This window comes from Medicago truncatula, chromosome 2, assembly GCF_003473485.1.
Source record: "Medicago truncatula cultivar Jemalong A17 chromosome 2, MtrunA17r5.0-ANR, whole genome shotgun sequence".
Lineage (NCBI taxonomy): Eukaryota > Viridiplantae > Streptophyta > Magnoliopsida > Fabales > Fabaceae > Medicago > Medicago truncatula.
In genome coordinates, this window is record NC_053043.1 from 6,339,429 (window position 1) to 6,367,269 (window position 27,841).

The window sequence follows — 27,841 nt, forward strand, 5'->3', positions numbered from 1 at the left end:
TTCCCCTTTTTCGGATCTTATATTGACCGTTTATATTTTGTTTGTTTAATGGTTGTTTATACTCTTCTCTAATCCTTTTGGTAATGGTAATTTTATTAAGCAACTGGAACCAATTTAAAGTTTCTAGAGTTCGACTTAACCTTTGCGACTAAATCCAAGTAAAACAAACGAGAAAGGCGCCAATTATCCTCATATGTCACTATGGTGGGTGTAGCCTGTTGAGATTTGTCTTCAAATTTGTGGTCTGGAAGAACATGGAAATCGTGACACGAATTTGACATCGTGACACAATTTCGTGATGCCGTGAGCTGGTTTGCAGGGTGCCAAATCGTGACACGATTGTGGGAAATCGTGACACGATTTGCAAACTTACTCGTTAAGTTTCCATGATAAGGAATGGTCGTTTCTTGGGACGAACGCACCAATCGTGACACGACCTGGAAATCGTGACACGATTTTATCAGTGGAGGGCTAGTATTTAAGTGTTCTTGTGCAGATTTGAAGGAGAGTGGGAAGAGAGAGAGACTTGGGAAATCAAAGGGAGCAACTCTAGGGTTTAGGGTTCTTTGATTAGAGTATCTCTTGGGTTTGAAAACATGGGAAACACCTTGTAGAGAGAAAATCATTGAGTGTCTTGGTGAGATTGGGAAAAGGGTAGAAATTAGGGTTAATTTATTGTGAACTTGTCTAATCTAATTTCTTGTAACCTTTTGTAAGAACTCTTTGATAGTGGATTGGAGAGTACAATCTCTCCTCCAGAGTAGGTCAAGTTTGGACCGAACTGGGTGAACAATCTCTTGGTGTCTTTTGTTTTCTTCTTCCCTCTCCGTTTATCTTGTGCTTGTGTATTGTGTTTTTCACTTCTTTCCTAGATTAGATCTAGGTGTTGTTTTGTTGATTTTTGCTTACACACACTTTGTTTGGTGGTTACCACTCTCCTTTGCTCCACACATCATAGTTTACATTGGTGTGGTTTCGTCCGGGATTCACAACATAGCCTATATATGTCACACTAATCAACATCACGAGTACCATTGGTAAAAAAAAAACATCATGAGTACCATTTCCTTCATTCAACTATAGAGATATGGGGGAATAGATTAATCTGTCACAATTTTTTTATTTGCAGCAAGCATCTTTTGCAGAATTTTGGTGAGTTGCAGAATTTGGAACAGATTAATCAGTCTCATTTTTATTTATAATAAATTTATACCATCAATTAAATTTAACTGTATTTTTTATGGTTCACCAATAAAAGGATTTTTTTTTTGAATAAGCTAAAATGAAATTATATTACCAAAGGCGATAGCAATTTCTTAGCATAAGGTGTGCCTAAAAGACCACTATCAACAAACAAAGAGAAACAAAGTAACAAAGTCAAGAGAAAACAACCTCCAGTGATTAACCAATGCCTAAACAAACCATATGACTTGACCACCACATCTGAGTTCCAAAAACAACAGTAGAATTAATGTATCTAATAGAGATTCATTCAAAGTTCAAACCATACTTTTGCCATATTATATTGGAGACCAACGCCTTCCACTAGATTTAACATATCATTTCGTCAAATAAACTTAACATTTGTATACTTATCAATTAATTCGTTATTCTTTTATTGTCTTTTGACAGACGTTATTTTATTATTCGATGACTTGAATTTTTGGGTGTAGAAATGTCGTTCTATTATTCGTCAGGACAAAAACATATATACTGTGATTCTTTTGACTGAAAGAACATACTATGATTGATTAGTTTAGTTTAATTAATTATTATATATATTATTATAGTTCAACTATTATTATAGTTTAATAACGTATTCATGTCAAAAAAATAAAATAAAATTAATAACCCATATTCTATCTTGAGAGCAGTACAAGAATGAGCTTCTAGATCTTCCTACTCCTCAAAAATTCGCCCACAAATATCATACAATAACAAAACTCAATTGTCATGCATATGATTAGGTATTAGCTTTTCTTTTGACTCAAGTTTAGGTATTAGCTGTTAGTGGGGCTCTAGAAGAGTTTAGAGTAGAAAACTTCACTTGGTTGGACTCGATTTGATAAAAAGTTATTTAATTTGAAACTTGCCTTGAATTGATATGGATACTTTTTTAGTATGAAATCAACTCGATTTAAGTTTTTTTAGCAATTTAGTTCAACTTGTTAATTCAATTCACATAATTCAAGTGTTAAAACTTGATATTTTTTTCATTTTAAATTATTTATTTATTATTTATTTTTGTAGATAGCGTGATTGTTCTATTGAAAAAAATAAATGTAAATTGGATCTTATTTTTTAGATAAAATCAATTATCATTATGCTTCAAATAATTATTAATTATATATCCACCTTTTTTTTAAGGAATACCCACTTTTTTTAACAATATATCTACCTTATATAATCCTAAGCTAAGAACATGTGTTCTTATGTTGTTGCCCAACGAAAAATATAAGAGGAAATTAAATGTTAAGGATTATCAAAGTAGATAAAATTATTGAAGTTGTTTGTAGTTTGTTTGAAGTCTAACATTTAGTGTTTGAACACGTTCATCTTTTTTTTTTTTTTTTTGATAAGATTGAACACGCTCATCTTTTGAGTTAGTTTTTAGAGTGAGATTCAAACTCATTTAACATGATATCAAAGACGTGAGTGAATATTTTATCAACAAAAATAAAAAAACGTGACTCATGAGAGTGGATATTTTATCAATAAAAAAACATGAGAGGATGTTGAAATCATATATAGTTTATTTTAACTCTCATATTGCTCATATTTTAAAACTTTGAGTTAACTTTTAGGATGATATCAAAACTCTTTTAACAAAAATAATTATGTTTAAAAATAGGACGGGTATTAAACATCTTGTATATATATAAAACGTCACATTGTTTTTTTTTTTTTAATTTTAATTTTAAAAAAATATGAAGAGTTTTGAAAACCTATTGAACATAAATTATGTAAATTACAAAATCAATTATATAAACTTAAAAAACAGCAAATCAACTTTTAAAACCAAAAGTATGCATGTATAAGTACCAAATTCAAACATAATATTTGAAAATTGAGTGAACCAAATTATTATGCCACGTGAGAAAGACTACCAAGCATATGGACTAACCAATTCTTTTGTTTCAGATTTGGTGTTGAATATGAAAATCCCTTTCCCAGTTCCTGCCCCCCTTTTTTTTTTTTTCTTTTCTTCTTTTTCTAAATAAAAATAAAAATAATAAATATTCCAAGTTGCGTGCTATTTGACTTGGACCCCTGAAATTTCAACTGACCAGTCTCCTCTGACTGCAATTTCCCTTTAATAACTCCCTCTCTCATCAAATCAAATCAAGTTGCATGAGCTTTTTCCACACCCAAAAATCCACTAGCACCTATCTTCTATTTAATACCCACAAATCTGCATGCATTTCTCAACTCTCACAGACACAACATTACACTATAATTAAAGCAAGAAAAAAAATATCAAAGCTACCTAGCTCTAAATTAACATATATCAAGATGGGAAGAAATAGTGGTGAATTAGGTCCTAAGATAGTGCAAATTGAAACACGATATGTACAAACTGATGCAGTGAACTTCAGAGACGTTGTTCAAAGCCTTACTGGAAAAAATTCCTCCACAGATTGGATAGGTCGAGGAACAAATGCCGGCACCGCTGCGGCCGCTGCAGCTTCAGAGATTAAAGGAGGACATATCAAGGTAGAGGAAGTGGCTATTGATACAACTTCAACTGCTAAGTTAATGATGATGAGCAACATGTCCTTCAAAGATCTTGAAAGGTTGTTAGAGATGCCTCCACTTCAAATGGAAGAGATGTTATGGTTATAAAATTATGGATTAATGGATATGTCTGTGTAAAAGTATTTTACATAAACCAATTGAAGTTCGTCAACACTACAAAGAAATGAAAGAATCATGTAACTGTCTTTGTTTTATATCTATTAAAATGTGTGGCAGATTGAAGATATTGTAGTGATTGGTTGTTGTTGTCTAAAATAACTTACACATATGGCGTATATCCATTAATCTCTATAGAACAATCAACAAATATTTGATGTAATTATCTGGTCATCGATGTTTTTTAATTTTTTTTCCAAATTTTCTTGTTGTTTTCTTCTTCCATCCTTTCGGAAAAATTTGGCATATACGACAGATGATAACTTTTACACTCTTTATTTTATCTGTTTTTGATTATTAGATAAATATTTTATGTGACTATTATCGGTTAATATTTTTGTGTCGCCATTTTTTTTTTCTCTAAAAAAAAAAGGCCGACACAATATTCTTTTAAAAATAAAAACTACACAATCGATAAAATTCACCAATATAAAAGAGTTTATATGTCCCATGAGCATAACTCACTTAGTAAGGAACAATGTATATTATATACAAGGGCCGAAGTTCGAATTCCAGACACCTCACTTATTTATCTTTAAGGTGAATTTCTCTAGCCACTACTAGACAAAAAAAAAAAAGAGTTTATATAATAAAAGGAGTGTTATACAAATGCTAATTAAAAATAAAAATGTTAATTAAAAAATTTTATTTGAAAAATCTATCATTAAGTATAATACAAATATTACGTTTTTTTACGGGATGCAAATTACTGTTTTATATCACTCTCTCTTTTATTGTTTTAAAAAAAAAAGGTTTTTTTTAAGGAGTAAGATCGGGTCATTAATTTGTAGCCGCATTGATGACAAGATCTATCTATATGATTGTGCTTGGAAGACTACGTGGAGGTATTGTATACAAGTGTTATGTTAGCTAGGTAGGTAGAGGGATGGGATTTGCTGTTGTAGCAAAATCCCCAAGTTTCACAATGTTATATAAAACTACGTCGTTTCAACTTCTTAAAATAACACAGTTAGATAAATCTGGACTGTTAAAGCCATCCAATATACCATATTATTTCCCTTATATTTTATAGTTTTTCTTGTCCAATAGTACAAGCAGGGCCGTTTCTAGTGTTTAAGGGGCCTTAGGCATAGTTCGAAAAAATGGGCCCTTATATAATACATCATAAACTTTTTTAGTTTCTTGTTATGATTTTACTAACGCTTCATTTTCTTTTCCTTCACTTTTCACTATAAGATAACAACTTTTTTAGGCAACATCTTCAAATAAATCAAATACTCCATAGAAACCAAAACTAAACAAAACTAAACAAATACAATAGCTTCTCCGAAGTAGACTGAAATTTTAGCACCTAAATAGTAGACACTTAATTTTTGACATCTAATGATAATAAAACCAAAAAAATAAAAGTATATCAACACGTAATTAATTAAATTTTAGACATTTGGATACAAAATTCTCCAATGCTAAACACATAACAACAATAATACTTGATAAACAAAATTAGTGTTAAATTTTTTAGAGTAATCTAAGATACAATAACTCATTTGTTATACTACAAATAAATCATTCATCTTTTTATATGCTATAAGTACCAAGTTTATATTACTATATTGATATAATTAATTTATTTTGGATACTTTCAAGGCAAGATTAAGATTAATTTCTCCAGTAGGCCCATTTTTAACTAAAATATAATTTGTTTTGTTATGAAAATTCTCCCAATTTTCTGGATAATAAATATCACATATATTTTTAATATTAGTAAGACACATTATTAGGAACAAAGGGCCCCAAAAATATAAATAAAATTCTTGGCACATTGTTAGAAACAAAGGGCCAATTTTTTTTGGGAGGGTGTATATAGAAAGCTTTGTTTCATATGGGGTATATATAGCAAATTGCATCAAAAAGGCCAAAACAATAACGGACTGCAACCCAGCTTCTCATGCAATTTTCGGGCCTGCCAATATTTTACTATATAAATCCCCAGAAAACCAATTCTTACTATATACACCCCGACCAATAAATTTTTTTTAGGACCCCCTACCTGCATGGGCCCTAGGCCGTCGCACTCGTGGCCTATGCCTAGGGCCGGCCCTGAGTACAAGACTTTTTTGTCCACTGTTACAGCTGCATCTAATTACATAATAGCCTTCACAAAATAACAACTAACTAAATATTAAATCAAAATGATCACTGAGTTGCAAAATACATGTGCAAAATACTACATCTTTCAATTCTTCAAATAACATGATAGCTACATGTCTGCATTTTGCTACACCAGCTAATTCACAAGCTAGTTCAATGAACACTCAATTTTTTTCATTCATCACAGCTTCTTATAATTACATGATAGCTACACAAAATAACAACTAATTTAACAGAAGTAAATCAGTGTGAACACTGAATTGAAAAAGAAATTTCAAAAGATACATCTTCCAATTTTTCAAACAACTAAAAAAAAGGCATTTATGCTTGGAAGGTCTGCAATGTTGAATATTTTCATCCATCATTAAGTGGCTCCTACATTATTCAAGTAAAAGATACATTGTGAATACAAACTGCAATAAAGAAATTAAGGTAGTGAAACTACAATAAAGAGACACAAATATCTCACCATTAATAATCTAGTGAAACTAAAGTTGTCCTCACTTGTCTGAGAAAGCTCACATGCTGATTGTGCTAAAGTTGATGTCCCAGATTCCATTTGACTTAGAGAATCCTTATCCTTCAAAAAATATGAAAAATTAACTCCTAGTTAATGAAATTGAAGTAAGCAAAAGTTTAAGTAGATGCGATCGATTAGGATCTACACCTTTGATCTTTGACGTGGTGTAGGTTTTACACTTGTTGCTTTGCTTTTTTTCTTAGATATAAGTTCGACACAACTCTTTAGTCGTCTACGATTTTGTAATCCAGGCTTAATCTTAAACCCCTTTGCTTGTGTCTCATATTCTTTTGTTACTGTTGGGACATCACCTTCATCATCGGCATTCTCTCTTTCTCGTAACCGAGCCTCCATCACCAGCTTACACAAGTCATGCAAACCCTTTTCTACAAGCTTATGTAGATATTCAGATGTTGACACGTCGGCTGCCAATCTAATCATAGTGGAGCATAATCTCTTATATCGATGTGTACTAAACAATTTAGGATCATCAACAACCTCATTTCCCCTAATATCAAAAATAACACCATCACGGGCATCTCTTGTCCATCTTTTTAAGATGTATTGATTGGGGATCAGTTTAACATCATTTGCCTCAATGACTTTTAATGCATGACAACAGAGTATGCGAAAAGTCTCAAATTTTTTACAAGTACATGATATAGAGAAAGTTATTGGATCAAATAGTACTGTCCACTCTCCTTCCACTTTAAACATGGTGATAACATATTCAAATGGAAGTTGAGACAAATTCTCTGTTTTTTTGCTAGCAGCTAAGAATAAGGAAAACTCATCATTGAACATATCAAAGATTTTATGTGTGTACACTTGTGCGAGTTGCATTAGAATCGGTGAATGTTGATATCTCATCCTTGGTAGTTTATGTCGAGACTCATACTCACATACTAACTCGTTGTATCGTTTCTCCTCAACAACTTTCTCAAAGTGTTGGAAGAATTGAATGACACTAATACCAGGGCTCATACAAGCCTTAAAACTGGAATTTAAACTCTCACTAAGTTGAGTGCTTCGCATTCCAAGAGTGATAGCTTTGTTCATGTGACATGATGCCCATTTTTGCTTGATACCATACATTGATTTCACCCAATTGTTACCAAATAGATCAAATTTTGCAACCAACTTGCTCCAAGCTGCTTCAAACTTCACCTCTGAATCGTATTCATACATGCACTTCTTAAAGTCAGTTAGGAAATCACTTCCCCCTTTCATCAAGCTACCTAGGTGTTTGATCCCATTTTGCATCAAATGCCATGTACATAACCCATGTCGAGTCTCTGGCATCACCTCACCTAGTGCTTTAGCCATTGCTTGGGCTTGGTCAGTGAACAAGGTTTGAGGCTTTTTATTTCCATGCGCTTCAAGAAATGTTTCAAATAACCATTTGAATGAGTCAGCGGTTTCATCATATAGTAGTGCAGCCCCAAAAAGGATTGTGCCTCTATAATGGTTAAAGCCTGAAAATAATGCAAGTGGTCGATTAGCACGGTTGGTGCAATATGTTGTATCCAAAGAAACTACATCGCCGAAATATCCATAATCCAATATCATTCTTGCATCAGCCCAAAATATGTTTGTGATTTGTTCATCACAATCCATTTGATATGCGTGGTAAAATGATGGATTGTCCAACATCTGGTGTTGAAAATACTGCATAAGACTACCAACTTCCCCATACACCATGCTACGTTGTCTTCTTGCTTTAAGATAGTTTTTGACATCCAATCGTGTAAATCCGAGATTAGCTCTACCTCCTGCCTGTGTGCTCATAAGTTGAAATGAAGACTTTTGCATTAGTCCAGAGTCCTCTGCCATTTCGATCTCATAGGCTTGAGCTTCCGATATTTTACGATATGATGCTAGCATGTGTGTTGTTTCTGTGTGTTGTAAAATATGGTTGTGGGTTTCCTCAAACTCTTGTATTACATACTTCCCATCTCTTAGACGGAATGAAATTCTTACTGGACACCCTGATCTTGTATCAGCCCTAGGCTTTTTAACCAAAGAGGATCTTTTGTCTTTCAACCTACTGCCCTCCTTGGAGCAAACAAATCTCTCGGATGTAATCAAGCCATCTACCTTTCGTTTGTTCAAGTAATCATTTCTAACTCCAAAACCACATTTCTTACCATATTCAACCCAAAATTGCCAAGTCATATCTACGCTATCAAACTCCAAACCAACACTCGGTTTCGCATTAAGTGCCATTGTTTTCCAAATCTACCAGGTACAATATAAACGTAAATCAAAGTTACAAACATATCAAAGCTACAAATAACAAATATGCCAGGAAAGATGCTATATACATGTTAAATAAGAACTCTCAATCATTCTGTCAAAAAAAAAAAAAAAAGAACTCTCAATCATTCACACAAAATGGAATATCAATATTAATTTCTTAAAGCACAATCAACTTAACAAAGAAAAATGGTTTATTTGTCAAAAAAAAAAAAGGTTTTTAAGGGTTTTTGTACAAATTTCAGAAAAGTAAATAATACAAGAAATTACAACAAAACAATGGCAAAGAGGATAGAAAGTGAAGAGAATAAAGGAAAGAGGTACCTATTTGAGAATGAAATTGAGTAATTTTTCTTGTGTGTCTATGCACCCATTGGCGCCAAAATTTCACCCCCAATATGCATTTCCTCTGTTCTGTACTAGAAGACAACTTGTTGGCTTAGCTGGAGTGACTTTATAATACTTTTTTTAAAAAGATTATTTTAAAAAGTTAAAACGACATAGTTTTATATAACAGTGTGAAACTTGGGGATTTTGCTACAGCAGCAAATCCCATCCCGTAGTTAGAGACCTGCTGAAAGAGTTAAATATAAACCCTATTTTCAAATTTCTAAATGTTTTTTTTTTTTTTTTCCTAAACATACCTCTAATTAATATTATTAACTTGTCTTGAAATATGAAATAGTTAAATTTAATACATATACAAACAAAAGACAATTTCATAATTTAACACACAAAATAGACACATTAATTGCACTAACAATTTTTTTTTAAGAAATGGGAAAAATGTAAAAAATGCTTACATAGAAGAACGGAGGGAGTATTTATAAATATTTCTACTTTCTAGAAAGAAAATAAGAGAAGTTTGAAATTTTTAGATGTAAAATCAAGGATTCAAAAAGTCTTGAGTCTCTATAAATATATATTGTTTTTATTTTGTTCTTTAATTTCTCTAATTTTTTCTTTAAAAATAGTTTCTTAATATTTTTTGTCTCAAAAAATTACATATTGGATTGAGTGCGCAACAACACGCGATCGTTAGCCGCGGACTGTTAAATATCTTCCAAGTCTTAAGCTTTGATCAGTTTATCAAACTGGTTTCATCTCTTGATCTGGATTCATCACACATTCTGGAGCTCTCGATTCGGTTGTTGTTGGCTCTTGATATGCGCTTCAGTCTTGTGATTGGATTGGGATGGGTAGGCTAGAAATGGTCATTATTTTGGTGCTGTTTCTCCATTAAATGTTTTTATTTGTAATTTTAACAATTAAAAAGTGTATGGCTAGCAATACTTATACAATCATTATCTGCCACATCAAAATTGAACACATGTCTTTTATTATAAGAAAATTCATTAAGGTTTTTTCAATTTATTTTTTTAAAATTACAAGGTATACGTAAATTTTTTATGCCGAGACTAAAACTAAAGCTACTCATATTTGTAAGGATCAAAAGCCTATTATAGCCTTTAGATTTGTAAAAACAAAAGATGATTAGTCTTATTAATTATTAAATTAAAATACTTTTTTAAATACAATACCCCTTTGATGCTAAAAAAAGGAAGAAAACTACCATTTACAAGATAATAACACAAGATTTAGTCTCCTACATGAAACAATAAAACCTAGGCTTTTTCCTTATCTTGGCCAACAACACATAATAGTTATGGTATTTTTTTTTTTTTGAAACGAATATTTATGATATTTCTAAATAGTTAGTGGCTTGTGATAACATATATATGCATCATGATGTCGAACTTGCAACAAGATGCTGATTTATGTTCTCGAATGATAGCATGTAGTCATTTAGATGTTTGTAAAGATAATAAGGGGCAAATGTTTCTTGCCATATGAAATGGTTGTAAGCATTTATTTTCAACGTCAAAAAACTAACCATTCTCATCAAAAACTTGATTTTATATATAATTACCACGTGTGAGAATTATATAAAACCACTTCGGTTTTATATATGATGATTATAACAATCTTCATTTCAAACCATGATTTAATCGTTACTTTTTGTTAGGTTAGCGATAAAAAATTAGCAAGTGTACTAACTTATATCGAAGTAATAAAATTTATAAAGATTTGTATCCATAGAGACTGTTTCAACTTCGACTCGGTGGTAATGTTATTATTAAGGATGTTTGTAAAATGGGGGGGGGGGGGGGGGGGGGGGGGGGGGGAACAGAGGCAATTGGTTTGAATTGCAAATGTAAATAAAATGGTTAACGTAAAACTGGTTCGAGAAATAATATGGAGAGATGACTAGGTCAATCGATTCATTTGTTCATCACTCATTAGCAACATGTTTCTTAAGTTTACGAATGCTATAAAGTTTAAGACAAATTAACAAAATAGTTTAGGTCAATCCATTGATAAAAAAAAACCCTATTTTCTCATTATAATTCTCTAATCCCTTAGGTGAACTTATAATCATAAAAGGTTTTAAGTCCGTTAATTTAAAACCTAACAACGCTCCATCCCTGGATTGTCCGTTAGATTGAACAGTATAGATAAGTCAGAGTTACACGCTAGTGTCAGTAGTCATATAAACTCTTGAATCAATTATATTGGGTCAGAATCATAAAAGCATTAAGAAGAATTTATACTGAATAAACTAGAATGACATTCATAAAGATTAAGAGTTATAGGTTACATAAACATGAGCTAGAACAAAATCATCTCTTGACCTAATCACAAAAGATCTAGATACTCATGGCTAAAACATAAATAACTAATGTAAAAGAAGGATTCATTACATGAAATTGGTAACCGGATATGAGTTTTGATGGTCTCCCACCTTCTCTTCATATCTCCTGCTTCAAAAGTCAGTTTCTTTCTCCAAAATTTCGAACCCTTCCTTCTGAAAACAACTTCCCTTTTATAGAAAAATTTCCAGAAACGCTAAAATCGTACTCCGATGCTGTAGATCAGAGCACGATGGCTTCATTAAAATCAGATCCTAACTGGAGCGTCTGCCAAATCGTAGTCCGATTTTCATAAATCGAAGCATGATTTTTTACGAGACAAAATGTCCCAAAACAACTTCATAAATCAGACTACGATGCTGCAAATCGGAGTACGATTTTCTACTAGCTTCAACATAAAAAATCAGTCCTTTTGCAACTTCTAACTCATGCATAATCACCTGAACTCAACCAAAATTACATAAAAACTATAACAAAAGTGCTATATGACCTAGTGTCATCAGTTAGCAACCTGATAACATAAATCAATCCCACACGTATTCTTCATTCTTAGAAAAGATCCCTCCTTCGACTCCAACCTCTGTAACTCTTTCTACAACCCCTCTTTTATCCCGACCCTTCTTCGTTGGCTGGCTGCTGCTGATTCCACTCACTTCTTTGTCATAGCAGCCTTTGAAATCTCAATCGAAACTCAGTGTTGTCATTTGTTCATCTTCCTCAATTTTTTTCTTCTTCTATTACCTATCGATTTCTTCCTTTAACATTTGTTTTTCTGCTACTAGGCTTTGAGAATTTGTGTTAGCCTCTAGATTTTTTTTTAAAATTGCTTTTCCCATGTAAGAATTTGCTTAAAAACATATCAAAAATACTTTTGAAGAATTCTCTAGGCATGGATGGATGGTCCAAATCTATTTGAGGAACCTCCAACGTAAGGCCAAAATAACAATTTTCATGCTTTACGGTAGTTAACTACCGTTTTTTTTTTAAGTTGTATATGTGGAATGATAGTTAACTACTGTTGGAAAGACTGAAAGATAGTTAACTATCGTTGGAAAAAAAAAAAACCTATTTTCCATGTGTTTTTAAGCAAATTTTTATGTGGGAAAAACAATTTTCATTTTTTTTAAGGAGTGTTAGCTTCTAGGTATTGAAATGAACCATTCACAATGTTGTTCACGTATTGCACTCTCGTGTTTGCTTCTCACACTCCCCACTCCTTCTTTATTTCAAAATTTTCATATAGAATAAATAAAATAGAATTCACTTTTTTTTTTTAGAGCAAAATAGATTTCACTTAAAATATAGTTTTTTTGGGGAAAAAAATAGAATAGAATTCACTTTTAAATCAGTTTTTATACAATAACAATTAATAAAAAAACCGCTTTTAAAATTATGGCTTTTTTTAATAATTATATGAATTATTTCACTATTCAATATTCTTCAATGTGAATTAAAATTATGATTTTTTTTATAAAAAATATGTACATTTGTCTCGCAAGGATAATTTTGTCACGTAAGTATAAGATTTTATCATGTCAAAACCAAACATCTGACATGATAAAATGATGCAATCCTAATTTTTATCATGTGGTCACCAAACACATGATATGATAAAAGTTTATCATATTATTGTCATATCATATACTTATCTAATTTATTATCGTATCCATTCGTATCTTATCATATGCACCAAACATACCGTTAATATGTTTTCCTTATGATTATTACGGTGAGAGAAAGATAGAAACAGTTTTCATAAATAGTAAAGAAGGGAATCTATGAATACATTAACTTCTGATTTGTAACAATTTTCATAAATAGTTAAATGTTGTTGAAGGTATTTTCATAAGTTTGAGATACTAGTGAACAATTCTATGTATTTAAAAAACAATTTTCTAATAATAAAATAGGAAGATGAGTTTCTTACTCCAACATGACACATGTATTTATTTTAGGGAGTTTCTATGATACACCCTTAAATTAAAGTGTATCAGTACATCTATTTCATAAATCAATAAGTTATTGATCATTTTTATGTAATAAAGAGATATTTATCAACTTTTATATTTAAAAAAATATTATTTTATAAGAAAAAACGTCATTTCATCCTGTATAAGAATCATACTAATTTTTTTAACATTTTATCCAAAAAAATAATCAATATTCACTATTATGGGTATTAAAAATTAAAAAAAAAATTGAATTTTGATTTGCCGACACTTTTGAGAAATAAAATATAATTATTATAATTGTAACCAATAAAAAATATATTTTTTCTAAAAAAAATAACTCATTACATATAGGTGTACCGGTACACTCAATTTTATTGAGTGTACCATAAAAATTGCCTTAATTTTATACACCCCTTCAATCAAATCATCTCATAGTATTATTTTTATAAGTTAGTTAATAAAATATCTTCACAAATATCTACGTGATGTGATTTCATTGAATATATGTGTATAAAAAATACACGTGGTCAGTGTAATACAAACAAATTAAATCCTTTTATAAAACATAATTTAGTGTCGTTTAAAAATATACTTTTAAATAAATTTACAGATAGAAAAACATTCCGATAACGTCTATATTTAGAAAATATGGCATGTAAAGTAGCACATAATCTTGTCAAAAAAAATAAAAGTAGCACATAAAAAATATTTGTTGAATGAGCTCGTCAAAATGGGCTATTCGTGACTTAACAAATTACAAGGTTTATTTGCACCAGTGCTAAAGGAAATTTTATGTTAGAGAGAATAAGTTGAAAAGAATTGGACAGAAATTATGGTGCATTTTTTAAGGTGTTTTTGGCATGGTTTTTAACTTAACTATTAATGATTTCATTATTATTATTATTATTATTATTTTTTTTTTTGTGTGATTATAACAAAATTTAGGAAAATTCCCCCTTTGTCAGCCTTGTTTCCATTCAAAATGGACTAAGCAACAACAAAGACTAAAGGAAAAAAAAACATAAACATGTGATATGCGCTAAACATAGATTGTGCGATAGCATGTATTTGAGCAAATATGGACATGTGATGTGTGTTAAAATCCCTTTTTATTGAGCATAACAAATCTCTCCCATACTCTCCACCGATGCATCCATATTTGCAGCAAATTGTCTAATTTGTCTTTTAACACACAAAAAAAAAGCATGCTCTTTACCAAGTAAAAGCCTCTTTATCAATATTCACTTACACATGCATATTCATATTCCATTTGGATGCATGAAGGGGGAAAGATATTCCATTTGGATGCATGAAGTGGGAAAGAGAAAAGATAGCAAACAAGGGCTTTAGAGTTTTCATGTTGATACACGAATGAGCTTGAAGATATAGCTCTCTCACCATATTTTTTTGTTTAATTTTAGGAGAAAGAAGGAAATATAATGCTACAGTTAAATAGAAGGAAATATAATGCTATAGTTAAATGGATCAGCTATACTTTTACGAGACACACCGATTAAACACTTTTGCTACGAAGACTTTTGATATAAGGAGAGTTAGTGGAAAATCGACTATGATATCACTATTAGACTATTAGTGGGTCCGTGGATCATCACATCGAACTTTGAACAATCACATAAATGACTTAAACACCATATTTTAATATAAAATCTTAAGATAATAGGTATATGAGTCATCTCACTTGTATAATGATCAACATATTTTTTCATTCAATATGAGACTATTACTCATATTTGATATACCAACAATCATGGTATTAAGTCAGGGCTTGTTCGAGGTGGTTACAAGTTTTTTTTTTTTTTTTTTTTTTTTTTTTTAAGTTAAATTTGAAAACAAAACATGCTCGAGTAAAATGTGATTGAATTGATTTTTTTTTTCTTAATTTCAAAACAATATTCACTTAAATCTCGAAACCATAAAAAGTGGTTTTATAATTCATGTTTTTGTTTTAACTCTAATACGTCACCACGAATGGTCACCGAACATTACTTCGACCACCCCAACCACCACTATGACCACCATCTGCCCCCACTTTGGCCATTGACAACCACCACTTTGAATAATGGTAGCCACTACTTCAACTACACCAACCACCAACGTGACCATCAATCATCGGCCTGACCAATGTCGATCACCCATCCATCCATTTTTTTATCACCAATTCTACTACCACGAACAACCACCCCGACTACCACTTTGACTAACACCAACCACCACTCCAACGACTGTCAATCATTACTTCGACCACCACCGCCAACCACCTTAACCGAAATCAAGCTCCACTCCATCCACTTTTAACCGCCAATCTGACAACCATCAACCACTATTACCAACACTCTGCTAACCACCAATGTGACTACACCTCTAACCACCTATCCGACATTGTCAATCACTGCTCCGTCTACCTCCAATCACCAATCCTACCACCATTAACCATTACTCTGACCACCACCAATCACCACTTCAACTACCTCTGACCATTACTCTAACTATCTTCCGACAAACCACAACCACCACTCTAACCATTGATGATCACCACACCGACAATTGTTTCTCATCAACCCCCGCTTTCAAATATTATTAAAATTATGACAAAATAAATACATTATATATTTGTAATATTTATTTTTATGTTTATATTTGAAACAAGTTTTGTTTATTAAAAAATGTCATAACTCGTCCCCGTGAGTATAGCTCAGTTGTTAGGGACACGCATTATTATATGCAAGGGACGGGGTTTGAACCCCAAACACCTCACTTATTCACTTTGAAAAATGTGAATTCTAACCACTAAATTACTTGACAAAAAAATGTCATAACTCAGCTGGAACCAATTTCAATTTTTGAAATTTCAAAACATAAAACACTAACATAAGTTAACTTTCGCAGCGTGAGTTAACTCACGCAGAGATTAACACTAACGTGAGTTAAGTCACGCAGAATTAACACTAACGTGAATTAATTCACACATGAATATTTTCAAAAGTTTAGTTAAAAATGATCAAAACAAGTTGGGAGAAGAGCATAATTCTTTTAAGATACTTGTTGAACAATCATATTTAATTGCTCACCTGTAGAAAACACTCAATATTTTGAACACAAAGGGCCCGATTAAAAGTTGGGGCATTTCTCTCTTCAAAATATATTTAATCAAATTGCACACGGAAAAGGACAATATTACTAGACACTTTTTTCTTTTCAAGTGATAATCTTTATGAACGTAAGCTTTTTTTTTTTCTATCCCTTTTAGCCGTGGAATCACATGCAAGGCTCGGGGTGATGCCATATATCCATAAAGTTTGCTAGCCAAAGTGAAAAGCTTCAACACAAGTGTTGCTTACTCGCCTTTTCCCGATCAACAGTGAACTCAAAATTACATGCTAGCTGTTCAACACCTAAACATATTTATCTGCACATCATCTCTGAGATTATTCACATATACAGCTAGCTGATAACAAAAAAAAGTGGTTGTGTAAATTGGAAATCTATACAGCATCCAATAGACAAGACAAAATTAGCTAGCTATGGATTTTAATTTTAAAAAAATTAGTGGAAGGAAATTAATGTAACACTAATGACTATTTTAAACTTTGGCTGTCTCTTAGGTTACAAAATCAAACTTTTTTCACTATATGCTAAAACCTTACATATAAGATTTTATAAGTTCAATAACTATATGATTTTTTTTTTTTTTATATAATTGTAATAATACACCATATTAAATTAGGATGGGAAAATGGGCAAAAGTCCACCAAAGTCCGAAAGAGTATATAGGTTTGGATAGGGGTGGGAATAGGTCAGGCCAGGCCAGACTTTGATAGGCTTGAGTCTGGCCTACGAAAAAATTTACAAGCCTGAGCCTGGCCTACGAAAAAATTTACAAGCCTGAGCCTGGCCTGTGGCCAATTATAGGCCGTTTTTCTTGGCCTGGCCTGACCTATTTAAAAGTCTGGACTGACCTGAAAGCCTACTTACAGGCCTACTTTATATTAAGACCATCAAATAGTTCATTTGACCTACTAAATAAGCTAAACATGCCTTAAAGCCTACTTAAATGTCTATTTAACTACAAGTAAATTTTAACTAGATTAAAGCCTACTTAAAAGCCTGTAACAACAAAATCTATTTAGGGACTAATAGATAGAGAAAAAGATGTTTATATTTTTAATGTATGCAATTATTTTAATATAAAAATAATTTTTAATAAATAAGTATTAATAGGCCGGCCTATTAGGCTTAACAGGTTTTTTTGGAAGCCTAAGCCTGACCTATTTAACTAAACAGACTTTTTAAAAAGCCTAAGCCTAAGCCTATCTACTAAACAGGTCAGGCCAGGCCAGGTCAAAATAGGCCAGGCCGTAGGCCCCTGTAGGTCAGCCTGGCCTATTCCCAACCCTAGGTTTGGATCTTAAAATTTTGTTTAGAGTAATTTTTGTTTCTTTTAGCTTGCTTCGTTGAATCTGTTTTGAATTTAGGCTAGCCCACATAGATTGTGGGTAGTCCGTATAACTAAATAAAACCCTAAAATATTCGAGGTTTGAGATGTTGGAGAATTTAAAAGTTGTTTTGAACAATTTAAAATCTATAATTGTTTAAAATTTTATATAATAGTATAATGTGCCAGATCACATTTGTAGGAAACTTGTTGGAGATGTGGATAATATTTGCAAGTAAATCTATAGAGTAATTTGTAAAAAAATAAATATAATTTTCTAAATTTAAATTATTATATAATAGGCTGGTCCACCAAACTTTCAACGTACGTGTACAAAAACCTTTCTTGAGAAAAATAGGATTTTTAGTTTGTTTTGATAAAACTTTAATTTAACCTAATATCAACCCGAAGCGGGTCGGGTAGAGCCCGTTTTGTCGGTACATTATGTTAATTGATTGTGTAAAATTTCTTTATATATTATCTTATGTTTTTCTTCTTAGTTAAGCATTTCTCAAAATACACAATCGCACAACCCATTTAATAAGAACTTACCTCCCTCCCTCCCTTGTTACACTTTTTGTTTCTTAAACTAATTAATGAACAGACGTAGAACATCAGATAATAATATAATGGCACCACACATGAGCAGTACAAAGAGAATAATAATTTATACCTGTTTGAGTCTTAATTATTATGTCTCTATTATCTTTCAAACAAAAAAAATATATGTCTCTATTAGTTTACTGTATCATTTTATTTGCATGGAATAGTAGTAAATGGATTGAGATAATCTACAACCACATACAATCAACCTTATTGCAATCACTCAAGGAGACATGTAACTTTTTGTTAGGAAGATTGTCTAATCCAAATAAATTTTTAATGGAAGAGAGCATCAACACTTGGTTCAATTGCATTAATATTTTGACCACCTTATATATATTTGGCCATAAAGAATTCACTCATTTCATATATAAAAAACATGATGGAGGATCTATGACTATGACCTTAAAGCATTGGAAATTTGAAATCTGTGGATAAACTCAGAAAAGGTTAAATAACATGCCGACCAGACAAGTTTTTTAAGCAATGACACATGCATATTAAGACATTTCAGTTCAGATTTAACAAATTAAGACATTTCAACCATATAAAATGTACTACAGTCCAACTCATAATATACATAATACATGTACACCATTGCTTTTCAGCTCAAAGTTTTCTGGAAGGTATATGTCATTCATTACCGATTTAGTGAAAGTAATGTTAATTAATCATTGTCAACATTAGTCCAAATTTTCTGCAAATGGATTAGTAAAATTAATGTATTAATAATCCTGTGTTAGAGATCCAACGTGATTGACTTCAACCTTTTTCGTTAGTTACAAAGACTCATAGATCATGATTAATACTATATGGACTACTAGTAGGTTCTAAATCTTCTTTAACAGTCATTTAAAGACTTCTATAAACTTTAATTACTTTTTATGCAGGTTTTGTGTCAAAGCAGAACATTGACGTGGATAAGTTTATTTTTAGCATTCTTTTTGAAGCGAGATTTTGGTTTTCCTTTTTTAAATTTTGAAGCGAGATTTTGGTTTTCTTTTATTAATATTCTTTTTTGGTGGTGAACCCTAAACTTTGTGTATATTATGCATTGTTTTTGTCAACTCAACTGTTCACGATGACTTCTTTTTTTAATATTCATCAATAGATATAGGGTTTTGTCAAAAAAATAAATAATCAATAGATATAGGGCATATATGATAATATAGGGTATTTTTTGGGTGGGGGCGTGGGTTCAAATGTTTATTAGAACAACTTTAAAATGATTATTAGTGTCATTTAATAATTTATTGCTTCACAATTTTTTCTTTAAAAAACAGATATAAACAATTGAAATAACGGCGGAAAATTGAGACTAAAGATTCCACTAATAACTTTGTTTATTTGCTAAAACATAAGCTTAAGGGGCAAGTCTTAAAACAAATATACGTTTCTTTGTTCGGGGCTTCCTTCCCATTTATAATGTGTACAACACAAGAGCTAGCACTTGAACAAAAGCAGATATTATAATAACGAAAAAAATAAAAAGAAGCAGAGATTATAAGATAAGAACACCTACATCTCATCAATTTCGTTTCCCTTATCCACTCAATTTCTTGAAAGTTAGTTTATCTATGGGATGACGTAATGATTAAGACCAAGTATTTTTGCTTTCTTAAATTTATGAATGGCTCAAATAGTTCAATCATTGTATACATACACACCAATTTGGTTTGCTTGTATAAGTTGTACTGTTCAAATACCATAATAATATAATGTATATTTTTAATGTAATAAAGCTCCTACGTACATGACAAATCTCATGCCCAAAAAAAAGTACAACGTAACTCAGAAATTTCACCCTCCTTTAGGTGTGAACATTTAGATCATCGTGTTGGCCAGAGAAGCACATGTACCAAATTAAAAGCAGCCTTTGGTTGGTAAATTTGGCAAAATAAAACAGCAAGAAGAAGCAGTCTTTGCTGGTGGATAAGGAATTGTTTTATGTGTACGGTAAACATCAATTTAGGCTAACTTGTTTATAGAGATATATAAGATAAGATAAGATAATTAGGTTTTTATTCCTTCTAGGTTAGTAGCGGTAGTTATTTTGGGACCAATTTTCTATTTGTTTTGTTAAAATCAAGTTTGTTCATAAACAATGGCCTTGATATTTTGATGATGACGTTTGTGTATGCTCTCCTTCTAAAAGAATTTTTTTCATCCATATACATTTGCACCACTGTTGTTACTCTATCAATGGGACATGCTGTTTGACCATCATTGTTAGAAAATTTTAGATAAAAGTAGTTGATCGAACCAAACTCTGATAACATATTTGGATTATAAAGAGAATTCGAGGTTCAATCACACAAGTGAATTGGAAACCACATCTTAATTCAAAATATCAAGTCATTATGTATATATACGAGTCTCTCGTCATATAATGTTCAACATCTACTCTTTTATCTAATATGAGACTCTTACTCACATTTGATATTAAATGCATTTACGTCAAAATGACATCATTTACCACTAAAAGAATCACAATTATGAAGATGCTTCATTAATTCCCTATATAAAAGGCTTCATTAAATATCATTTATTGTACTAGAATTTTTAGCGTCAAAGCTAATTGTCCATAAGGATCAATTTTGAAACAATCAAAATTTGTACAAGAGAGGGTGTAAATGAGTACCTTATATTAGGTTTTTTTTTTCTTTTCTTCCTACAATGCAACGACAACAACTCTTTCAACATCTCACAATGGTTCAACAATCATAACAACTCTATTACTCAAGTACTATAAATTTAACAACCTACTAATGATGAAGTTGACAAATTTACGAATAAAGGAAATTGTCTTGAACAATTAAGAAGAGCATATCCTTTTCGTAAAAAAAGGAGAAGAAGAAGAAAGAACTTTATATTCTTTTGATATTTATTTGGTAAGTCTACCAAAAGTCACGCAAGTAGTAAAAAGTTACTATCCACAAAGATTGTAATTAATTTAGACCAAAGAAAAATTTGTTTACTTAGGCAATAAATACTAAATAGAGAGAAATTGATTTCTATTTAAATTTGGTTTAGAACTTGAAAATAAAATTGCATTAAATTGATTATGATTAAAAACGACCAAGACTTCGAATCCTTATTTGACTATTGAATTCTCTATTTGCAGCAATTGAGTTTCTTATGAAAACGTTGAATTAGAAAAGTAGTTCAAGATCAATTTCTTAATAATCTCATTTATCTAACATTGAGCCCTAATTTCTTAGATGAACTCATGTTATCTAAAACATCAATTAACGCTATTTAGCATGAGATAATCCTAGTTTCGGTTCGCATTAATAGCTATTTCCTAAGAATGAAGCGTTCATAAATCAACGTCAGTCTCAGACCAATATAAACATCTCTTATTGATCCTCAAGACTATACGCACGAAGGGGGTCAAGATCCTCTCCATTTATAACTTTTTTCATTGGTTGCAATTTAGAGAGAGATAAACACATAGAAAATAATGATGGTGGGATCCACTTAGTGATAGGACCCATAACTTATTTTTTTTTTTGTCTATCTCTCTCCAAATTGCAACAAATAGAAGAAGTTATAAATGGAGAGGATCTTTACCCGCACGCGAAGGTCCCTTGTTGACCAACATATTATCCTCGGAAACTTCATAAAGTATTGATTGATGAAGACAATTTGAGTGGCCAACAAAGAATAATCATAGCCAATATCGTAAGCTTTTCACATGTTCAATAAACCTCAACATACACACACACACACACGGTAAATAAACAAATGATATTGATTACAACGTAGAAATCGAGAGTATTTGTAAAAACACCACAGCACATCAATCGTAACGGAAGGACGTTAAAAACAATGAAAACATCATTGCCGATAGAGACACAAATAGTGAATACAAAATAAGTTTTGCCATGTTATTAAAAATCATTCTATACAATACAAATAATGAAACATAAAGTCTAGAGTAATTCAACTTTTCAAATCATTCTAAGGGGTGGATTGGATTGAGATTTTAAAAGACTGTTTTGATAGAAATTTTTTTAAAGATTTTAAAAGACTTTGTTGGATTGTATTGATTTTGTGGGATTTTAAAAAACTTTTTTTAAAAGACTTTTTACAATCAAGATTCTTTGCAAGATTTTATTGGATTTATGTTATAGATTTTAAAGGATTTTAATGGATTTTAAAAGGGTCAATAAATTTAAAGATACAGTACAGACCAAAAAATCTCAAAAACAAAAGTACAATTATAAATCAACCGAAAAAAAACATTGAATCAATGAGTGTAATATTTCTTCAAAAAAAAGACTATTAGATAATATACTACTAGCAGGTTAATTGATCTTAAAAATTCTGGACATATGATATCAAAATAAATAGACCTAAAAATAAGTTATGTTAGTTTATTGATTATAATAATTTGATTGAAAAATGCATGTTACATGTAGAAAAATGCAAGTAGAAAAATTATTATAATACCAAAGAACGTAAAGTTGTGATTTTTATAATAATTTGACATATAGGTAGATGGTAAGTTAACCACAAGATTATACAGTACGTTCGAGGCATGATGATTTCGATAATAAGTTTGCCAAACAAAATATATAACCTGCCATTGTTACAGTAGAACAGAAAAGAATTTGGAATAAACGTAAAATAAAATAAAATGGAAGAGTATTACAAAATCTCAAGGCTATGTGTGGGAGACAAAAAAGTCTCAAGGCTAGGTGTGAGATTGTTAGTAGGTACATTTTACACTAAACAATCTCACAAAATCCATTACTCACAACAATCCATTAAAATCCGTAGAGTTTTGAATACTAGCAGACAATTTTTAAGTTATGCAAAATCTCAATTGAATACCACTGGATTTCATTGGATTCATTAAAAAATCTTGAAAATCCTAATTGAATACCACAAGAATGTTTTACATTCCTTAAAAATCTATTGAATATCACAAAACTTTTATAAAACAAAAAAGTTTTTTAAAATCCTTTGAAATCTCAATCCAATACACCCCCTAAATCTCTCCATTTGTATCTATTAGTTGTAAAATAAGATTTTGTTAGTGTTTTTCTTTAATAAGTGATTTTGCTCGTGTTTGAACTTTCCAAACTGGATGCGTATGTATCCCTAGATTTGTAATCTTTCAGCATCTCGTTGATTGATGAATAATTAGCTAGATACAAATCAGAAAAACATTGCATGAATATTCTGATCTCCAATGCTTTAGCAGTTTCTCATCATTCAATTGCTAATGTCGGTGACAATTATATACTATTCATTTTCTTAATTAATTATACTCATTTTTTTTTTCTTTTTCCAATATATGCATTTTGATAATCCAATGTTGCCTTTTGTTGGATTCTTTGATATGAAATTAGAAATAAGAAGCTACAGTGTGATTCTCAATCAAATGATAATTGCTAACAAAGTGGCTGTTCTACAACCGTCAAGATATTGTGAAGAATCTAGAACATTTTTGAACAAGAAAATTTATAATTTAGTTGCTAAATCACTAATCAATATTTAAGTTGATTAGTCGTGGTCTATGAAGCACGAATACAGACACGACACGAACACTGGCACGTCGGCACCGCTAATAATTTAAAAAAATTATATATTTTAGTATAATTATATGTTCAATGTCGTGTCGGACACTGCACGTATCCGACACCAAAACATGTCTAATCTGAGGAGTGTGTGCGCTTCATCGTGCTACATATTTTTAGTACTTTACTAAAGCAATGAATATTTTATAGCTAAAAACATACTAGTGATTCGTTTTTATAGGTAATTAACTAATACGTGAGCTTGCTTAAATTCTGAAAGTAGGGAGGAATGAAATTTTAGTAGAGATCCTATAAGTAAGAGATGGTGCTTTTGTTGAAAAGATACATTTTACGTGGATTAAGTGAATGTTTACCACGAATAGAAGGACCTATGTATCATAAAATAAAATAGCTCATTTTTTTGTATATTATGGAAAGCATCTCCAAGTCAAAAAGTTTGAGTTCCAGCAGAGCTACAACATAGCCTTTTAGTTTTAAGTTTTAATCATACAATTGTGTTGGTCCAAATGGAATACTCTTAAGTGTCCCGATATAGACAACATATATATCAAGAATTAATTAGAGATTAATAGAAGGCAAACACGCAATAAACTGCATTGTTAGATATTTTTGCATGACAAAATCAATTCTTATAAATACAATATTCATAGACCTAGAAGTCATGACGTTATTGTGCATGACCCTATAAATCCTATGTATAAGAAATTGACCCGAGTTCTATAAATAGATCTAGAATTTGAATCTTGTGAATAAAACATATGTGGTTGGCCCACATATTGAAAATCAATTTTTAAGTGTTATTAACAAAATCAATGAATAATATGAGTAACTTACGAGTATAATAATATAATTAAGAAAACATTTTAGAAAGAAAAGAGAGAATGTAATATGGAATCTCCCATGATTAAGGTGGACTAAAATTTAATCTTACCTTAAATTTTGAGATCATGCAATCAATGACTTGCAATAAAGGCTCTAATATTCAACAAATAAATTTTAAGGATTTCTCTTTGCTTTTGTATGAAGAAAGTGGCTAAAGGGTATTGAGGTCAAAAGGATAATTGGAAGTTGACGTGGGTTGGAAAGAGACAACCTAGTCCAAAAGAATCCAATTATGTGTGTATAAATATAAGAAAACCAAACCAATTGAAAAAAAAAATACAATACTCCTAAGGCAAGCTAAGGAACCAAACACAAATCCTCTTATTTCATTTACCTCTCTGCCTCCAAAAATATTAATTCAAACAAGAAAAGAAAGGAATTCTAATCCTTTCAACAATACCTCTATATCTATATCTATATATTCCCTTCCATTTTGGTATCCTAGAATCTTTTCTCTTCCTTCCTCACAATGACAATATTCATCACAACAATGTTTATTTTTCTAGCATTTTCTCTCCATGCAGGTATGCTGTTTTGTCCTGTTTTTATTTTTTCCTTAAATTTTTAACTCTAAGAATTACTATAACTTGTACAATATTTAGTACTAATTCATTGATTAATTTGAAATTATATAGATATTGGATACTGTTTTGGGATCAACTATGGTCAAGTTGCTAACAATTTGCCACAACCTGAAAAAGTTCTTGTACTATTAAGCACTCTCAACCTCACAAAAACAAGAATCTATGACACAAATCCTCAAATTCTAAGTACATTTTCAAAATCAAATATTGAAGTAATTGTGACGGTTGAAAATGAAATATTAAACCAATTAGATGATCCACAACAAGCACTTCAATGGGTGAACAGCCGCATCATACCGTACCTACCTAACACAAAAATCACCGGAATTCAAGTAGGTAACGAAGTTTTCACCGACGATGATACAACTCTTCTTCAACATCTTGTTCCGGCGGTGATTAATATCTACAATGCTTTAGCTAAATTAGGCTATGCAAACATTTGGGTTTCTACACCAAGTTCTTTAGCAGTGTTGGAAACTTCGTACCCTCCTTCAGCCGGTAGTTTCAAAGGCGAAATCTCTAGCATGATGTACCAATTTTTGAACTTCTTGCAAACAACAAAAGCACCTTTTTGGATCAATGCTTACCCTTACTTTGCATATAAAGATGATCCAGATTCAATTCCTTTGGACTATGTTTTATTTAATCCTAGTCAAGGAATGGTTGATCCTACCACAAATCTACATTATGATAACATGCTTTATGCTATGGCTGATGCTGTATCATTTTCCATAGCTAAAATGGGATTTAAAGGGATTGAAGTTAGGGTATCCGAGACGGGTTGGCCTTCTAGAGGCGACCCGAATGAGGTTGGTGCTTCTCCGCAAAATGCTGCAACTTATAATAGAAACTTGTTGAAGAGACAAATGGCGAATCAAGGGACACCTTTGAATCCTAGAATGAGGTTGGAAGTTTACTTGTTTGCATTGTTTAATGAAGATTTGAAACCTGGACCAACCTCAGAAAGAAATTATGGTCTTTTTAGACCTGATGAATCTATGACTTATAATGTGGGAATTTCTACTCTTGCAACCACTTCTCCATCATCATCGTCGTCGTCGTCACCATCTGCTTCCGGTTCATTTTCTATTGCCTCCTCTTCTACTAAGATTAAGGTAAATGCATCACCACTGGCATAAGAATTTTTAAACAATTTGTATGAAGAGTTATGAACTATAAGTTATAATTTTTTTGATTTATTTAAATTATGAATCATAAAGTTTAACTAGTTATTAACTAACTAATATTGTCCACTATAAATAGTTGGTTAAGTATTACATTCATCGCTATGTTATCCAAGGAAACATGCATGCATGTACATAGTTTTTTCTAATCACTATATGCACAGCTGTTTAAAAGGGTAAGATCCATAAATCATAATGGGCCCGACCCATTTATAATTAACTAATCATACTCCTTAATTATCAAATAAATAAAGAAAAAATACATATGTTAGCAAATTATTATAATTTTTTTAAGAGACAGATGTTACTACATATTGACCAATTGAAATCTAATTATATTCTATGATCTTTTTCATTCTTTCTTTATATTAATTAATTCAATTTTATGTGAAACAGGTAGCACCAAAGGGATACCAAAACTTGGTATATTGGATGTTTGTATATGTGTTGGTTTCAATCCTTTATGTGTGAAGGAAGACCTTCCTTTATTGTGGGATTCATGTCTATACATTAAGTACATATTGGAATTTTACTTCTTTCAAAGTGGCCAAAAAAGATACCTAGTTGAACACAAAGGCACTTTCAGAATCTCAAAAATGAACATGATTTAAAGGTAACCCTATTTTGCAGAAAATAGGACCAACACACTTTCCAAACACTTGGGCAACAAAATCAGCAGTATGGCACACAGAGAAAAGAATTAAATGGGAAGAATGGAAGATTACCCAATGTCTTAGTCAAGTGGCACTTACCCTACCATTATGTCACATTCTAACTATTAGCATGTGGTGGTGACACAAAACTGAACTTATTTAGGTAGATAGGGGACAAAAGCCATCTCATTCTTTCAATGCAAGATGTTGCAAGAGCATAAACTTTAGTTTTATTTTATTTAATTATTATCAATTGCCAATTATATTGTTGTATATTGTTAATTATGTGAATTTAATTTCACTTTTGTTTTTATCTTGCATCCGGCATGACTATGTTCCTTAAAATAACAAGTTTTATAGAAAAATATTAGTAAGTTAACATATTTAGGTTTTAAGGTTCCAAACTTGGACCTCATTTTTAAAATTTATTGGTTGTCTTGTTAACTCACAAATCGAGCTGATTACATAGG

The 27,841-nt window shown here is 31.2% G+C and overlaps 4 protein-coding genes across 5 annotated transcripts; 2 read left to right on the plus strand and 2 right to left on the minus strand.

The window, feature by feature from the left end:
• Positions 1–3,513: 3,513 nt before the first annotated feature.
• LOC11445627 (uncharacterized) lies at positions 3,514–3,843 on the plus strand. Its single transcript, XM_003593870.3, has one exon. It carries the CDS (start codon positions 3,514–3,516, stop codon positions 3,841–3,843), a length of 330 nt encoding a protein of 109 aa, XP_003593918.1.
• Positions 3,844–6,335: 2,492 nt separating this feature from the next.
• On the minus strand, positions 6,336–7,454 carry LOC120578048 (protein FAR-RED IMPAIRED RESPONSE 1-like). 2 transcript variants are annotated; one of them, XM_039830125.1, is made up of 3 exons: positions 6,692–7,454; positions 6,494–6,604; positions 6,336–6,399 (listed from the first exon to the last, which is right to left on the minus strand). In XM_039830125.1, exons 1-3 carry the CDS (start codon positions 7,412–7,414, stop codon positions 6,379–6,381), a joined length of 855 nt encoding a protein of 284 aa, XP_039686059.1. In that variant the 5' UTR covers positions 7,415–7,454; the 3' UTR covers positions 6,336–6,378. The 2 variants fall into 2 exon arrangements, with proteins under 2 accessions (XP_039686059.1, XP_039686058.1); XM_039830124.1 differs by lacking the exon at positions 6,336–6,399 and having other exon boundaries at positions 6,451–6,604.
• LOC112419311 (protein FAR1-RELATED SEQUENCE 5-like) lies at positions 7,450–8,770 on the minus strand. The gene is made up of 2 exons (XM_039830428.1): positions 7,561–8,770; positions 7,450–7,511 (listed from the first exon to the last, which is right to left on the minus strand). The coding sequence occupies exons 1-2, from the start codon at positions 8,768–8,770 to the stop codon at positions 7,450–7,452; spliced, it is 1,272 nt and encodes a 423-aa protein (XP_039686362.1).
• Positions 8,771–25,218: 16,448 nt separating this feature from the next.
• On the plus strand, positions 25,219–27,681 carry LOC25486049 (glucan endo-1,3-beta-glucosidase 14). The gene is made up of 3 exons (XM_013607213.3): positions 25,219–25,474; positions 25,586–26,649; positions 27,115–27,681. The coding sequence occupies exons 1-3, from the start codon at positions 25,420–25,422 to the stop codon at positions 27,187–27,189; spliced, it is 1,194 nt and encodes a 397-aa protein (XP_013462667.1). The 5' UTR covers positions 25,219–25,419; the 3' UTR covers positions 27,190–27,681.
• The last annotated feature ends 160 nt before the right edge of the window (positions 27,682–27,841 follow it).

Bases quoted from the DNA above. Each gene is read 5' to 3' on its own strand.
- LOC112419311 (XM_039830428.1), bottom strand. From the start codon at position 8,770: ATGGCACTTAATGCGAAACCGAGTGTTGGTTTGGAGTTTGATAGCGTA. The intron at 7,512-7,560 runs GTGAGAGTTTAA...CCCTGGTATTAG, and splicing joins AATGCGAAGCACTCAACTTA to TGTCATTCAATTCTTCCAAC.
- LOC11445627 (XM_003593870.3), top strand. From the start codon at position 3,514: ATGGGAAGAAATAGTGGTGAATTAGGTCCTAAGATAGTGCAAATTGAA.
- LOC120578048 (XM_039830124.1), bottom strand. From the start codon at position 7,414: ATGAGATATCAACATTCACCGATTCTAATGCAACTCGCACAAGTGTAC. The intron at 6,605-6,691 runs GTGTAGATCCTA...TATTTTTTGAAG, and splicing joins CACCACGTCAAAGATCAAAG to GATAAGGATTCTCTAAGTCA.
- LOC25486049 (XM_013607213.3), top strand. From the start codon at position 25,420: ATGACAATATTCATCACAACAATGTTTATTTTTCTAGCATTTTCTCTC. The intron at 25,475-25,585 runs GTATGCTGTTTT...GAAATTATATAG, and splicing joins AGCATTTTCTCTCCATGCAG to ATATTGGATACTGTTTTGGG. The intron at 26,650-27,114 runs GTAAATGCATCA...TATGTGAAACAG, and splicing joins CCTCTTCTACTAAGATTAAG to GTAGCACCAAAGGGATACCA.